The 12,756-nt window shown below is 44.2% G+C and overlaps 4 protein-coding genes across 8 annotated transcripts; 2 read left to right on the top strand and 2 right to left on the bottom strand.

The window, feature by feature from the left end:
* The first annotated feature begins 654 nt into the window (after window positions 1-654).
* Window positions 655-1,851, top strand: Ufd1 (ubiquitin fusion-degradation 1-like). Its single transcript, XM_017079940.4, has 2 exons — window positions 655-876; window positions 947-1,851. The coding sequence occupies exons 1-2, from the start codon at window positions 750-752 to the stop codon at window positions 1,768-1,770; spliced, it is 951 nt and encodes a 316-aa protein (XP_016935429.3). The 5' UTR covers window positions 655-749; the 3' UTR covers window positions 1,771-1,851.
* On the bottom strand, window positions 1,778-3,354 carry mRpL2 (mitochondrial ribosomal protein L2). Its single transcript, XM_017079943.4, has 2 exons — window positions 2,781-3,354; window positions 1,778-2,252 (listed from the first exon to the last, which is right to left on the bottom strand). Exons 1-2 carry the CDS (start codon window positions 3,250-3,252, stop codon window positions 1,834-1,836), a joined length of 891 nt encoding a protein of 296 aa, XP_016935432.4. The 5' UTR covers window positions 3,253-3,354; the 3' UTR covers window positions 1,778-1,833.
* A 197-nt stretch (window positions 3,355-3,551) lies between these two features.
* Window positions 3,552-10,398, top strand: FoxK (forkhead box K). Of its 5 annotated transcripts, none has more exons than XM_017079938.4 (9): window positions 3,552-3,711; window positions 6,443-7,204; window positions 7,581-8,059; window positions 8,233-8,330; window positions 8,389-8,609; window positions 8,696-8,880; window positions 8,945-9,040; window positions 9,107-9,197; window positions 9,259-10,398. In XM_017079938.4, exons 2-9 carry the CDS (start codon window positions 6,492-6,494, stop codon window positions 9,599-9,601), a joined length of 2,226 nt encoding a protein of 741 aa, XP_016935427.4. In that variant the 5' UTR covers window positions 3,552-3,711; window positions 6,443-6,491; the 3' UTR covers window positions 9,602-10,398. The 5 variants fall into 5 exon arrangements, with proteins under 5 accessions (XP_016935427.4, XP_070853200.1, XP_070853199.1 ...); XM_070997099.1 differs by lacking the exon at window positions 3,552-3,711 and adding an exon at window positions 4,009-4,024; XM_070997098.1 differs by lacking the exon at window positions 3,552-3,711 and adding an exon at window positions 5,807-5,935.
* Window positions 10,399-10,563: 165 nt separating this feature from the next.
* LOC108013931 (kelch-like protein 6) lies at window positions 10,564-12,030 on the bottom strand. The gene is made up of 3 exons (XM_017079939.4): window positions 11,788-12,030; window positions 11,630-11,720; window positions 10,564-11,572 (listed from the first exon to the last, which is right to left on the bottom strand). The coding sequence occupies exons 1-3, from the start codon at window positions 11,796-11,798 to the stop codon at window positions 10,682-10,684; spliced, it is 993 nt and encodes a 330-aa protein (XP_016935428.4). The 5' UTR covers window positions 11,799-12,030; the 3' UTR covers window positions 10,564-10,681.
* Window positions 12,031-12,756: the final 726 nt, after the last annotated feature.

The following is a 12,756-nucleotide window of genomic DNA, read 5'->3' as shown; positions in this document are numbered from 1 at the left end:
GTGTGAGAAAACCGCCCCTGAAATTAAAAACGAACCAGTCCGGAAAATGCACAACCCACAGATCCCAGTTTCCCAGCCCAACTCCCACAAATCCCGCCAAATCCAGGACAACATCCAAGTGCAATTGGAATCCTTTCTCCCAAAATCAGTTTTTCCTTTCCACCAGCGATTCCAACTTGATTGTAGAATTGCCAAAAAACACAATACGATGAACGGGCTTTAAGCAATTCTGCCTAGCACTTTCGCTGTGACATTCAGTATTTATATACTGAAAGGTATGTAAGTTTCAGTATACATATTTGAATACTATACGGCTTCGATAATAAAAGTTTAGTGTGTACATTGAATTTTGTTTTGACAATAATGGTGTAGGCCATTCTGGTAGCACCGTTGCCAGAAGCAAATTATTTAATTAGTATTTGATCTGAGACCACGTTAAAAAAAAGCCTTAACGAAAAGCGTTAGCCGCCTTTTTGGATCTCACTGTGTTTTTCTTATAACTTGCACTCAAATATGGTCGATGCGAGTATTTAACATCATTCGTAATATCTATTTATGCGTTATTTTTCTTGATGGCAGCTGTTAGCGAGTACACAAACCACGGAGTTGCCACTTGGCGACAGAACCATTTTGCAATTCCGGAACCTGGTAACCCTGCGGCCGTGACATTACAAAAGAAAAAAACAAAACAAAATTATCGCCTCCCCGAAAAAAGGGGAAACTAAGGCAGTGCAACTCGAGCAAACAGAATGTTCCATTTCAGCGGCTTCAACATGATGTTCCCGGAGGGACGCAGTTTCCATGCCACCTACAAGTGCTTCTCCGTATCCATGTTGCCCGGAAACGAGCGATCCGACGTAGAAAAGGGAGGAAAAAGTGAGTTGCTTGGGGAAAATCCTGGATGAAAGATCTCTTAGAACCCATGCTAACACCTCATAATCCGCAGTTATTATGCCCCCATCCGCACTGGACACGCTGACCCGTCTGAACGTGGAATACCCAATGCTCTTCAAGCTCACCAACGGCAAGAAATCCCGATCCTCCCACGCCGGCGTCCTTGAGTTCGTGGCCGACGAGGGCAAATGCTATCTGCCCTACTGGATGATGGACAATCTGCTGCTGGAGGAGGGCGACATCCTGAACATCGAGAGTGTATCCCTGCCGGTGGCCACCTTCTCCAAATTCCAGCCGCACAGCACCGACTTCCTGGACATCACCAATCCCAAGGCGGTGCTGGAGAATGCGCTGCGCAACTTTGCCTGCCTCACGAAGGGCGATGTCATAGCCATCAAGTACAACAAGAAGGTCTACGAACTGTGTGTCCTCGAGACGAAGCCCGGCAATGCGGTCAGCATCATCGAGTGCGACATGAATGTGGAGTTTGAGGCCCCGGTAGGCTACAAGGATCACTCGGAAACGCATGCTTCGGGCTCGGGACAACCGGGCGCGGCAGGATCTGCGGGCGGTGAGGTCGCCGGAGGGGCCAACGCCATACTCGAGGAGGTCGTCGAGACATTCAAGGGCTCTGGCGTCCGTTTAGACGGCAAAAAGAAGAAGGAAAGCCAGCTGGAGACGCCGGTTGTCAAGAAGGTCCTGGCCCGCGGCGTGCCCGACTACGACTTTCAGTTCGGTCTCATTCGCTTCGACCGCAACATTCGCCCCATCAGCGATAGGGGCAACGATGAAGGCGCCGCAGCTGGCAATCCAGACGGTTCCGAGGCAGAGAGCTTCCTTGGCACCGGATTCTCGATGAAGAAAACGCGCAAATAGGTCTAGCTGTAGTTCTAGTTCTAGTTGTATATTGTGTGACACATAGAAATTAAAGGAAGATCCTTACAGGGGCAGCGTCAACTTGATGGCCTCCTCTTTGGGCGGCGCCGGTGGCGATATTGTGGTCATGGGCGGGAGACGGCGTATCTTGCGACCGTGCTTGCCCTCCTTGCGCTTCCACAGGCCGGATCGCGGGCGATTGCCCAACTCCCGCATCCGCTGGGCACTGCCCACATGCTCCTTGTTGTGGTCCGGGTTGGACAGACGGCCCACCGTGGCCATGCAAGTGCGCTGGAAGGCAAACTCCCGCTTGGAGGGCAACTGCACCACCACCTTGTCGTCGAACTTGCGCAGGATGGTGCCAAAGGTGCCGGCGGCGTGGATCAGATGGCACGTCTGTCCGGGGTTCTTCTCCAGGCAGTGGATGCGGGTGCCCACGGGCAGGGCGCCCAGTGGATACGCATCACCTTCGTTGGGACGCACTAGAGGATTGTGGGAGAGATTATTTAGTTGCATTGAAGCCATTGGAAGATGAAAATGAAGCATTTATGGTTCAGTACTGTGCTACACAAAAAGTATTATTGGACTTTATAATTCCATGACACAAGCTAAAGATTCATCGACATATGGAATAATGATGATATTTAAAACCGTTATTAACGAACATCCTTTGGCAAATTTTTGAATATTATGGTTAAGGTCTACAAATCTACAAATTAAAAAAAAATAATAAGAACTCATTAACAAGATTTGTTAAAAGTGTGTAAAAATATTTAGGATTCTGACTGAACACATTTCAATTAATTTAGATTTAAAGTTAATTAATTCATACAGAACTTTCAACATCTGTTGCTTTATAAATGTATTTGTTTTCAACGAACATATTGGAGTTCCGAATAAAGATCCCTTCCTTAATCGAAAATGAGAACAAGGTTTTCAAAGCTAACATATCATTCTACTCAGACAAGTAGTTAGTTACTTCTTGTATGGGTATTAGTATGGGTACCCACCCGGAATCCTGGGAATCAGTCGCGAGGTCTTGAGGATGTCGCCCGCCTTCATGTTCTCGGTGGCCAGGATGTACTTGAGCTCATCGCCGACGGCCACCAGGGCCACTTTGGCCGTGCGACAACCGTCGCGTATCACCTCCAAGACCAGTTCCTCCTGGGCACCGTCTGTGGGACCGTCCCTCACCCACTTGACCCACCGATACTGCTGCTTCAGGCCGCCGCCAATGCCCTTGGCCACCAGACGACCCGAGACCGGATCACGGCCGGCCAAGTGGGTAATCTTCAGCGGCTCCACCGTGTACTCCTCCGGAAAGTGGACAGTTCGCCGGAATTGCTGTCCGGCACCTGGTTTTGGTTTCTCCACCACTTTGGTTTTGCCGCGCAGCTGCTGCAGGGCACCGCCCACTGCCGCCATGCGAGGCGGCGTTTGCAGGCTCAAGCTGGTGCTCAGCAATCGCGTTAGACTTTGCATTTTCCCAGTTCGATTTAAAAAATTAAATACAAAAAATTTTCCAAACTGTTACAAAATCGAAATGCGGCGGAAAACAGCTGATCGGCAGCATTGCCAGACCACCAGTGGGCCATGCCTGGCTTCGGGAGCCGGCGTTGCCACCACGTCGCTCGGACCGATCTCTTCTTCTTCCTTACGGTGGCTTACGTTTTGTTGACAATAACGTTTCGCATTTCCATCTCCCTTTTTCACTGACTTACGCTGAGGCTATCTCCTTTTTTACGGCCACGTTACGTGTTACGTTTGTTACGTTTCACCGCAACGAAACCGCGTTTTGAAAAAGCAATAAGAATCGGGAAAACCGCATTAAAATCGCTGAAAAAGTGCACAAATCGGCTTTAAATTATTTCCCAATTACTAGTGTTACGTTCATTCGAGAGTTTTAACAAAGCGCAACGGCCAAAGGTTTTTTCCAAGAAGGTACGCAAAAAATAAAAATAAACAAGGCGAACAAAAAATAATATACACACACAAACACGCAGCGAAAAACGTGTTGTGTGCGAAAAAAAAGACTGAAAAAAAGAACAACAAAAACAGTTCGAGTTGATAACCAACGGCGAAAATATAAACAGCGAAAGAGCGAGCGAGAATTAGTAGTAATAAAAATCAATAGCAGAGTGAGCGGAAAAGCAACCAGCTAAATGGCATATAAATAAATATTAAGTTTTTATTTTGGAACACGCTCACACAGCGCGCACACACACACACCGTGCACACACACGGGCATGCATAGGTGTGTATGGGTGGCCTCAAGTGTGTGTACATATTTTGATGTTAGGTGGGAAAAAAGCGGGCGGCAAGTTTACGCAATCGCCGAGCGAAAAGCAAAGAGCAGCAGGCTTCAGCTATACGTTGTGAAAAGTGTGCTTTTTGTGTGTTTACAAAGAGACAAACAAGACATCCGTCGTCTGTATGTATGCGCAGGTGGAGTCGGTTGTCGGTTGCTAGCTGAAAAATCAACGAGCGGCATTTTTTACGCATTTCCAATACGCCATATGTATGCGTGTGTGTCTGTGTGTATTTTGGTGTTTTTATTTATTTATTGTGCTTCTCTTTCGCCTTCTCCTCCGTCGTTTTGCCGTTACGAGTGACCCAACACACACACACACTCATATATGTAATCGCCAAATCTATATGTGGCTGTGTGTATGCGTGTGTTTATTTATATGGCCGTATGTATGGGCGTTTGTTTGCCTTTTGTTGTTCTCGTTAATTTTATTTTGGTTTCGTTTTGCATGTTTATGCATGCAAGCTCGATCGATTGATGGGGGAGCCATGTGGGGCCTGCCAGTGCGAGAGTTCTCAGCCCGACCGAGTGTGTGTGAGTGTGCGAGTTCCAGCGTGTGTGCGTGTGTTGGTGCCCAAGTGGAGCCAAACAAGTCGGAGAGTGGAACAGTGTTGCCAACGCTCGTTTATAGCCGCATACAAAAAAGTCGCCTTATTCACCGCCCCTCCCCCCGCCAACTTCCTTTCCCCCATCGCAAACTCAAGATACAGATCGTTCAGCGAAAAGTTTCGGTTGCCATGGAAGTCCCTCTGTCTGCACTTATTTTCCCCCAAATCCCTACGAGTAAGTTGAACTTGTGGCGAATTCCATTGTTATCCATTTGTTGCACAGGTGCACAAGCAAAGTGTTTCATAAGAATCAAAGTAGTGGTTGCATAGCTTTAGGGTCACACACAACCATTGTTTACATTCGGTCGGTATTTGTTTATTAAAGTCAATCAGTTAATAATAAATAATTGATGACATACATACGTATGTATTTATGTATCTGTACATCTTACTAAAACTTTGCAAATTATCATACAAAGTTTTATAAAAAAATTCACATAAGCAAATAAAATTTAAAAACAAACTTATAAATTAAATCTAACACCGGGCAGCAATGATCTATTCATCATACAAAATTTATTCAACTAGTGTTTTTTAAACAATAAATATAAATTTTAAAAACCTAATTTTTTTTGTAAAAGCCGACTATACAACTACGATTAATAATTTCATTTTTTTCGAGACCCTTTAAGTGTCACATGGACATACCCTTGATGCAGCTTTTTTCCGCTTTGAATGATTTATTCGCTATTTGTGGCATGTAATCGCCTGTTGGCAACTCTGGCCGCAAGCTCAGTTTGGAGAGAGGAGATACCGACTTGTGTGCGGAGTTGGAGAGAGGAGATTTTTCCATTCCCGGGAAAACGAAAACGAGCGCAAGCGTGAGCCTTTGCAGTTTGCCGCTCTCTCGGCTGCTCCGCTATATACATCCGTATTTATAGGTGTGTGTGTGTTTACTCACGTAGTGTCCGCCGCGTAGTAGTAGTAGTTGTGTTATTATTATTATTATTGTTGTTGCTTCAATCGGCGCTTGTTTTTGTTGCCGACCGAGGTATGTACATAGGTGCGATTGTATGTGCGGCTGCGGTAGCAAAACAGTAAAGCAAAAACCGAAACAGCAACGGTGTGCGTGTGTGTGTATATTTGGAAAATAATTTGTGGCTGACGAAAAGAAGAAACCTTGGGGCCAAAACGAAAAGAGGGAGAAAAGCGCGTGAAAAGCTATGAAAAAAGGGGAAAAATTAGTGCATTAATGTACGAACAGTGTGCGAATAAAATAAATAAAGTTCTTGATGTGCAAAGTCAATAGGTAAAAGACCTTTGCTGCATAACCATAAAAACAGTTGCAATCAAAAATGATTGTACACACGGAAAATAAATGACCAGGCAACTTAATTAATCAAGCGTAATGCTCAGTGTAGAACAATTAGTATGAGTGGATTGATTTTACATAAACAATTGTCAATTTATTTATTATTATAATTATTTTTTACAACACGTGTATGTTTAAGGAAGTTTTTTATTTATTGTAACTTAAACAAGTTATGTAAATAAATTTTAACAAAATTTCAAAGGTCTGCTATTATTAATTCAAGGTATTTCTCAGAGAAAAGGAAATAGTTTTGCTTAAAAAGTGCCTATGAAAATGTATACCTAATAAGATGATAATAATTTATAATCCTATATTACTAACCGATAAGAACTCCTTTATTTTATCAATTTTTTACAATAGCCAAAATTTAGTCATTATACCGCCTTTACCTATACTTATTAAATAGCATCTATGAAATGAAAATTTTCCATTTCCACTTTCCAGGCAAACAACAACAGTAAGCGAGCATAGGACAAGTGGGATTTACCTTTCAATGGCCGCCACTACAACAACAACAACCACAACACTAGCAACTACCACCGGCAATAGCAGCAGCACCACCAACAACAACAGCATCGCCAGCAGCAATAACAACAACAACAACATTGTAACCGTACACGCCGTACTGAACAACCCACCCACCAACATTGCAGGCGGTGGTGCAGCCGACGCCGCCACCGTTGCGATTGCCAAGGACATGTTGCAGCTGCACCATGGCGCAGCAGCGGCAGCAGCAGCAACAGCGGTGCTGAACAACAACAATAATAGCAACAGCAACAATAACAATAGCAGCAGCAGCAACAGCGCGGGGAGCAACAACAACAGCTCCGATCAGCTGAGCAACAATTCAGCAAACCACCCACCTGCCACTAGTAGCACCACCGCCTCCTCCTCCTCCGCCAGCACCACCACCCCCTCCGCCAATGCCTCATCATTGTCATCTTCTCCGCCGCCATATGGAGAGCTGCGCTTTAACCAGGAGGTACTGCCCATCACGGACGCCGTGACGGTAATCGGCCGCAACTCCTCCACATCGCTGGTCCATTTCAACGTGGCGGAGAACAACCTGGTGTCGCGAAAGCACTTCCAGGTGCTCTACGACGTGGAGCTGCGCGCCTTCTTTGTCCAGTGCCTCAGCAAGAACGGCATCTTCGTGGACGATTTCCTGCAACGGCGGAACGTGGATCCACTTCGTCTGCCCCAGCGGTAAGTAAATCGAGTAAAGTAAATTATAGACATTGCCTTAAGAACTTAATACGCCACCACACCACGTAGTATCTCTTTTAACTGATGGATTTGTTTGGCTGTCCTATCTTGTCCATGGAATCATATTTTAGTGTGAAAAGAGATAATATTCATAAGAAAATCAAATGGAATACAATTCACACGAGTGAGGTGGTTGTCACAGAAATCTCTTTCAACATAAGACGGTTGTGTATTGGAACTTCAACTGATTTTGGGTTAGAATAGATTTCTTTGACATCCCCTGCCACTAATTATTTACAAATTTAAAGACACATTAACACATCTTTTTTACTTGCATATTTATCTCTAATCCATTTCTATTTGCCTCCTTTTACAGCTGCTACTTCCGCTTTCCCAGTACGGAGATTCGCATCGAGTTCGAGAGTTATGTGCCCGCCACTCCATCGGATGCAGTCGCCGGCCATTCGCCATCGTTGGTCGTGAGCGGTGGCGGAGTGGGTGGTGGTGGAGCCCAGGTCATCATTACACCGCCGCCGAGGGACGAACTTCACCAGCAGCAGCAGTTGCATCACCACCAGCAGCAGCAGCAGCAATTGCAGCAGATGCACCACCAGCCAGCGCACCACCTGCAGCAACAGCAGCAGCAGGCCCACCAACCACTCCCGCATGCACCACACCACCCGCTCCACCACACAGCTCTGCACCAGCAGCAACAGCGTAGTGGCAACATCGTTGTGGCGCCTCCAGCTGGTGCCGCCGCCCACCTAATCGCCGGCGATGGACCCGGCATTTACTCTCCGCTCAAGATATCCATACCCAAGAAGGAGCAGAAGAGCCCCTACCTGTCACCAACTGGCAAGTGGAATTTCATCCTTTATACCACATGAAGAACCTACAGGGCACAAGTTGAAGTTGAATACACTATTTAAACACTGTATTTTTTGATTTACTGAGTATTGCTTTAACTTGGTGCTTAGTAGGCGGTCTGTTTTCTAATATTAACTACATTTATTTGCTTGCCATCGCAGGTACAATTAGCGCTGCCAACAGTTGTCCGGCTAGTCCACGTCAGGGTTTCATTCAGAATCAGCCCAACAATTACAACAACTACAGTAACAACAATACAGTGAGTACACCTTCCCAGACCGAGTATGCCCAAACTAATGAGCCATCAACATTTGCAGCAGGATCTGTTCCAGACTCCCTCCACAGCCAGCTACAATCACAACGAGAAGCCGCCGTATAGCTACGCCCAGCTGATCGTCCAGGCCATATCTGCCGCACCGGACAAGCAGCTAACGCTCTCGGGCATTTATTCGTTTATAGTCAAGCACTACCCCTACTACCGCAAGGAGACGAACAAGGGCTGGCAGAATTCCATACGTCATAATCTCAGTTTGAATAGGTAAGATTGTAGGGAGATGATTCCACGATCAGTTAGCATCAGCGTTCTTTACGAAATCAATCTTAATTGTGCGCACATCCTTGCAGGTATTTCATCAAGGTGGCCCGCTCCCAGGACGAGCCCGGCAAGGGCTCCTTTTGGCGTATCGATCCGGACAGCGGCGCCAAGCTGATCGACCACAGCTACAAGAAACGTCGCCAGCGGAGCAGCCAGGGCTTCCGTCCGCCATACGGGATGCCCCGCTCGGCGCCTGTTTCGCCCAGTCACATGGGTAAGTGGTGATGGCCCAACATCTCATCATGACATTCTGTCTAACTCTTCTTGATTTTCTGTAGACAACTCGCGCGAGAGTTCACCGCTGCAGGATATTGTGCTGCAATCTGCTCCCGGATCGCCGGGTATGTCCCTGGAACAGCGAGCCGCTGATGCTGGTAAGTTTTGTCCTTATAACTTAGTGACAGCATATTAATTTCTTAATCTTCTCCATTCTGTTGCAGAAATAATCTACAACTCTCAAAATGCACACCAGCAACAGCAGCACCAGCAGCAACAGCAGCAGACACTGTCAAGCAATTCCAATCAGTACAGGTGAGTGCAGCGTGAGCACTTAAACCTAAGACTCACTCCTAACACGTGTTTTAACCTTCAGCAGCGGTAGTCCTTACTACGTAACCAATCAAAACTCCGGCGTGGCCGCGCCACAATCGCATGTTGAGGGAAGCGGCGCGAGCGGAGGCGGCGGAGTGGGAGCTCTGATTGCGCTGAAGAGGAACCATGTGATGGGCGGCGGGGCATCTCACTCGCTGCATCAGCAGCAGGCGGTGGCTCAACAACAGCAACAGCAGCAGCAACAACAGCATTCAGAGATTATCTACGAGGACTTGCCGACCGACTACAGTGGTCACATCGAGGCCAGCGAGGAGGAGTGCGTCACCACTGCCACCGATGCCACCGTGGCCAAGCGACCGAAGTACGTGTCCGAGGTGCTCTGATGCGTGCGGATACAGAAGCACCGGCAGCAGAACAAGGGCAAATAGTGGGCCCCACGGGTGGACACGATTAGAAAGCAAAACAAAAAAGTATCTCCATCTTGTATATTGAATTTGCCAATCATAAACCTACCTATACCCCAAAACAAATCAAAGCAAAAAGCGAACCCAAACACAACACAACAAAAGCAAATTGAACGCACGCAAAGCAAAGCAAATTGTATAAATTGATATGGAACATTTTACAAATAGCAACTGTGAGATTGTGTTTGAAATGTTGGCCATTCAAAACCGTTCAACGGCGGCAACTACATGCACACTTTTCGAAATTCGAAACCCGATTCGAAATTACGACTTAATCCCCTATTAGATCTGACGAATTCAATATGCTCGATGACGCTACTCTCTAAGTAATATAATAAAATTTAAGTTTAAAGCAGAGGTAAAGCAGCAAACAAAGCAAAATTATCTAGATATATGCGATTGATTATTGTAATGATTGATGATTATGATGTTTAAGATGTTATAGCTATGTGACCGAATTGTGCGAGAAGCGTGAGAAAATTGGGGAAAATCCAGTAACAAGCAACCAACCACACAAGTAACAAACAAACAGGCGAATGAATAATATTACCTATCTACATACCTTTACCTATATCGATTTAAATATAATATATATATCTATATATGAATATATATACAAACATTAAAATACAAACAAAAACAAAAATGATGAAAATTAATAAGTAATATCTACAAATTTACGGATACAATAACAATATATAAAGATTGAAATGATAGCACATTATTTCTTATTAATGAAGAAAATCCCATTTAAGTGTTTGGACAAATTGTGTATTAAAAATCAAAAATCAAATGTACAATTTCTTGTTTCAATTTAATAATGATGAAAATATGTCGTGCAGTGAATTTAATTACAGCTTAAATGAACATCGATTAATTGATTTAGTTTATTTTTCTTTTATTTTGTTTTAACCACTTGGAACTTGTTTATTCGAAGGCTTATAAATTAGTACAGAAGTTTTAAACAAAATACAACAACAAATTGATATAAAGCTTAGTTTACATGGCGTTTACAGTACGTGCTATTCTTATTGGTCTGATGATAGTGTCGTCATTTCTACGAGCTATTTTGTACATAAAATTGAATTTGTCTTCAAAGGTCATCATTTTGGAATTTCCAGGGCCCTCAAAAAACTCATCAGCCGTCATGTTGGTATAGTCGATCAAACTCAAAAGAGTCTTGACATACTCGCTATTAATCTTTTTTGACCTGGGATCCAAGGACACTGGGTTTGTTTCAGAAAAGTTTAGTTTTTCGACCTTGAAAGGATTCGGGTTGGCATAATCGAACGGTTTGTTGTTGTTAAGGTGTGAAGTGTCGGGGTTATTCTCGCTTTGATTGGCGAGTCCGCGGAACTGCCATTTATTAAGTTCACTTTGGTTGAGAACGAATCCATGTATGGCCACATACTTCTCTAACATGTCATAACGCATTCTTTCTGTCAAACAGCCCTCTATGGTGTTTAAAAACTCCCTGAACACATCTGAGCCCAGTTCGTAAAGCGTTTCTGGGATCGGAACACCTGATATCTTGCGTTTAAGAGCAACGGAAATGTCACTGACGAGTACTGAGTCGTCAACGTGGTGCGCATGCTCAAAGTACAGTAGCAAGTCCCCGTAAAACATATTGGGTATTCTTTTTCTGATGATCACCTCGCAGTCATCACTTAGCGATTCGACCATCCACATATTGGCGCACTCCTTCAGCTTGATGATATCCGTGTTGCTTAAGCTGTCGAGTGCTTTATTGTCGTAGCTGTATACATAATCCAGGAACTTTTTAAAAACATCAGCGGTGACATTACTTATGGACAACTCTCCCGTTTTAGCCTCAGCAAAGCCCGGCTGAAAGGCGCGCTTGAAGAATTCCGAGGCCACACCCAGTATCACCTTAATGTTTTAAATATATAAGAACATTTTCGTAACCCAACTCGTATCATCACCCACCTTGTGGCATCGGAATGTTTGCGTCCCGACAATTACAGAGCAATCAGCAAAGTCCTCCTCTACCCTTAGTTTCTGAAAAGATTTGGCCAGCCTGTGTAAAGGCATTTACACACGAGTAAGTATAGTTGTATCTGTTGTATTGTTCTTGTATAGCTTACCAAGGTTCCATACTTGAGATATTATTTAAACTGAACTTCGATTAAATATGCGCAGTGCTATTTAGCTAAGAGCATTAACCGTGTATTAAGCAGACAGCTTTTGGCAAATTAATTAATTCCAAGTCAGTTGACGTGCAGTTAAGCAAGGAGTACTTGATTTGACAATTTATTCAGTGGTTTCCCTTTTTTTAAGACTTGAATTCCGCCGCATTTCCCTAAATGAATAGCAAGCTTCGAAATGAACCACTGGTTCGCCAAACAGCTGATTATCTTGGATCTTGTAAAGAGGGGATTCCACTATATGTAAGTAACGATTTAAATTCAGATAAAAATTTCCAGTGCTGTATGCGCTTATGTTACCATCCAAATATCTATAATGTCTTATAGCCTCTTCTTACTGGCTTAAATTCTTCGTTGGCTTATATTAAATTGTTTTTAGTTTGTTGTTAGCGGAAAAGCAATCGCAAACAGTATTTTAGGTGTTTTGCGCTGCTCTGCGAACAAAACAATAATTGTTTTTTTGATGGTGCTTAAGCTCATATTGGTTTATAATCCCAACTATTCACACCGAAGGACGCTTATACGTCCTCACACAGAGGTCCATCTACCATCCGTTAAATAGTTAATTTCCCATCCAAATTTGACGGACTCTTTTAGGCGATATTTTTCGGTGCAACTGTAAGTTCTTCTTCTTGTCAGTGAAAATTGAAACATTCACTACGAAAAATTAAATAATGAAAAGAGGAAACAATCGAAAATGGAGGGCGCAGAAGCAACAGGTTTGGTTAGGTTTGCCAGATCGGTTGTTATCGTATGGATGGATGTGCCCTGTGGGAATCAGAGTTTCACATTTGTCAAAAATCCCAAACTTTTCGAACGGATGGGCTCTATTGAAAAGGGGTACTAGAACATCCTCGGAGAACAGATACTTTGGGAAATGGTTACCAAATAATATGTAATCTTCTCATA

Source organism: Drosophila suzukii, chromosome 3, assembly GCF_043229965.1.
Source record: "Drosophila suzukii chromosome 3, CBGP_Dsuzu_IsoJpt1.0, whole genome shotgun sequence".
Lineage (NCBI taxonomy): Eukaryota > Metazoa > Arthropoda > Insecta > Diptera > Drosophilidae > Drosophila > Drosophila suzukii.
This window is presented reverse-complemented; position numbering and strand designations above follow the sequence as displayed.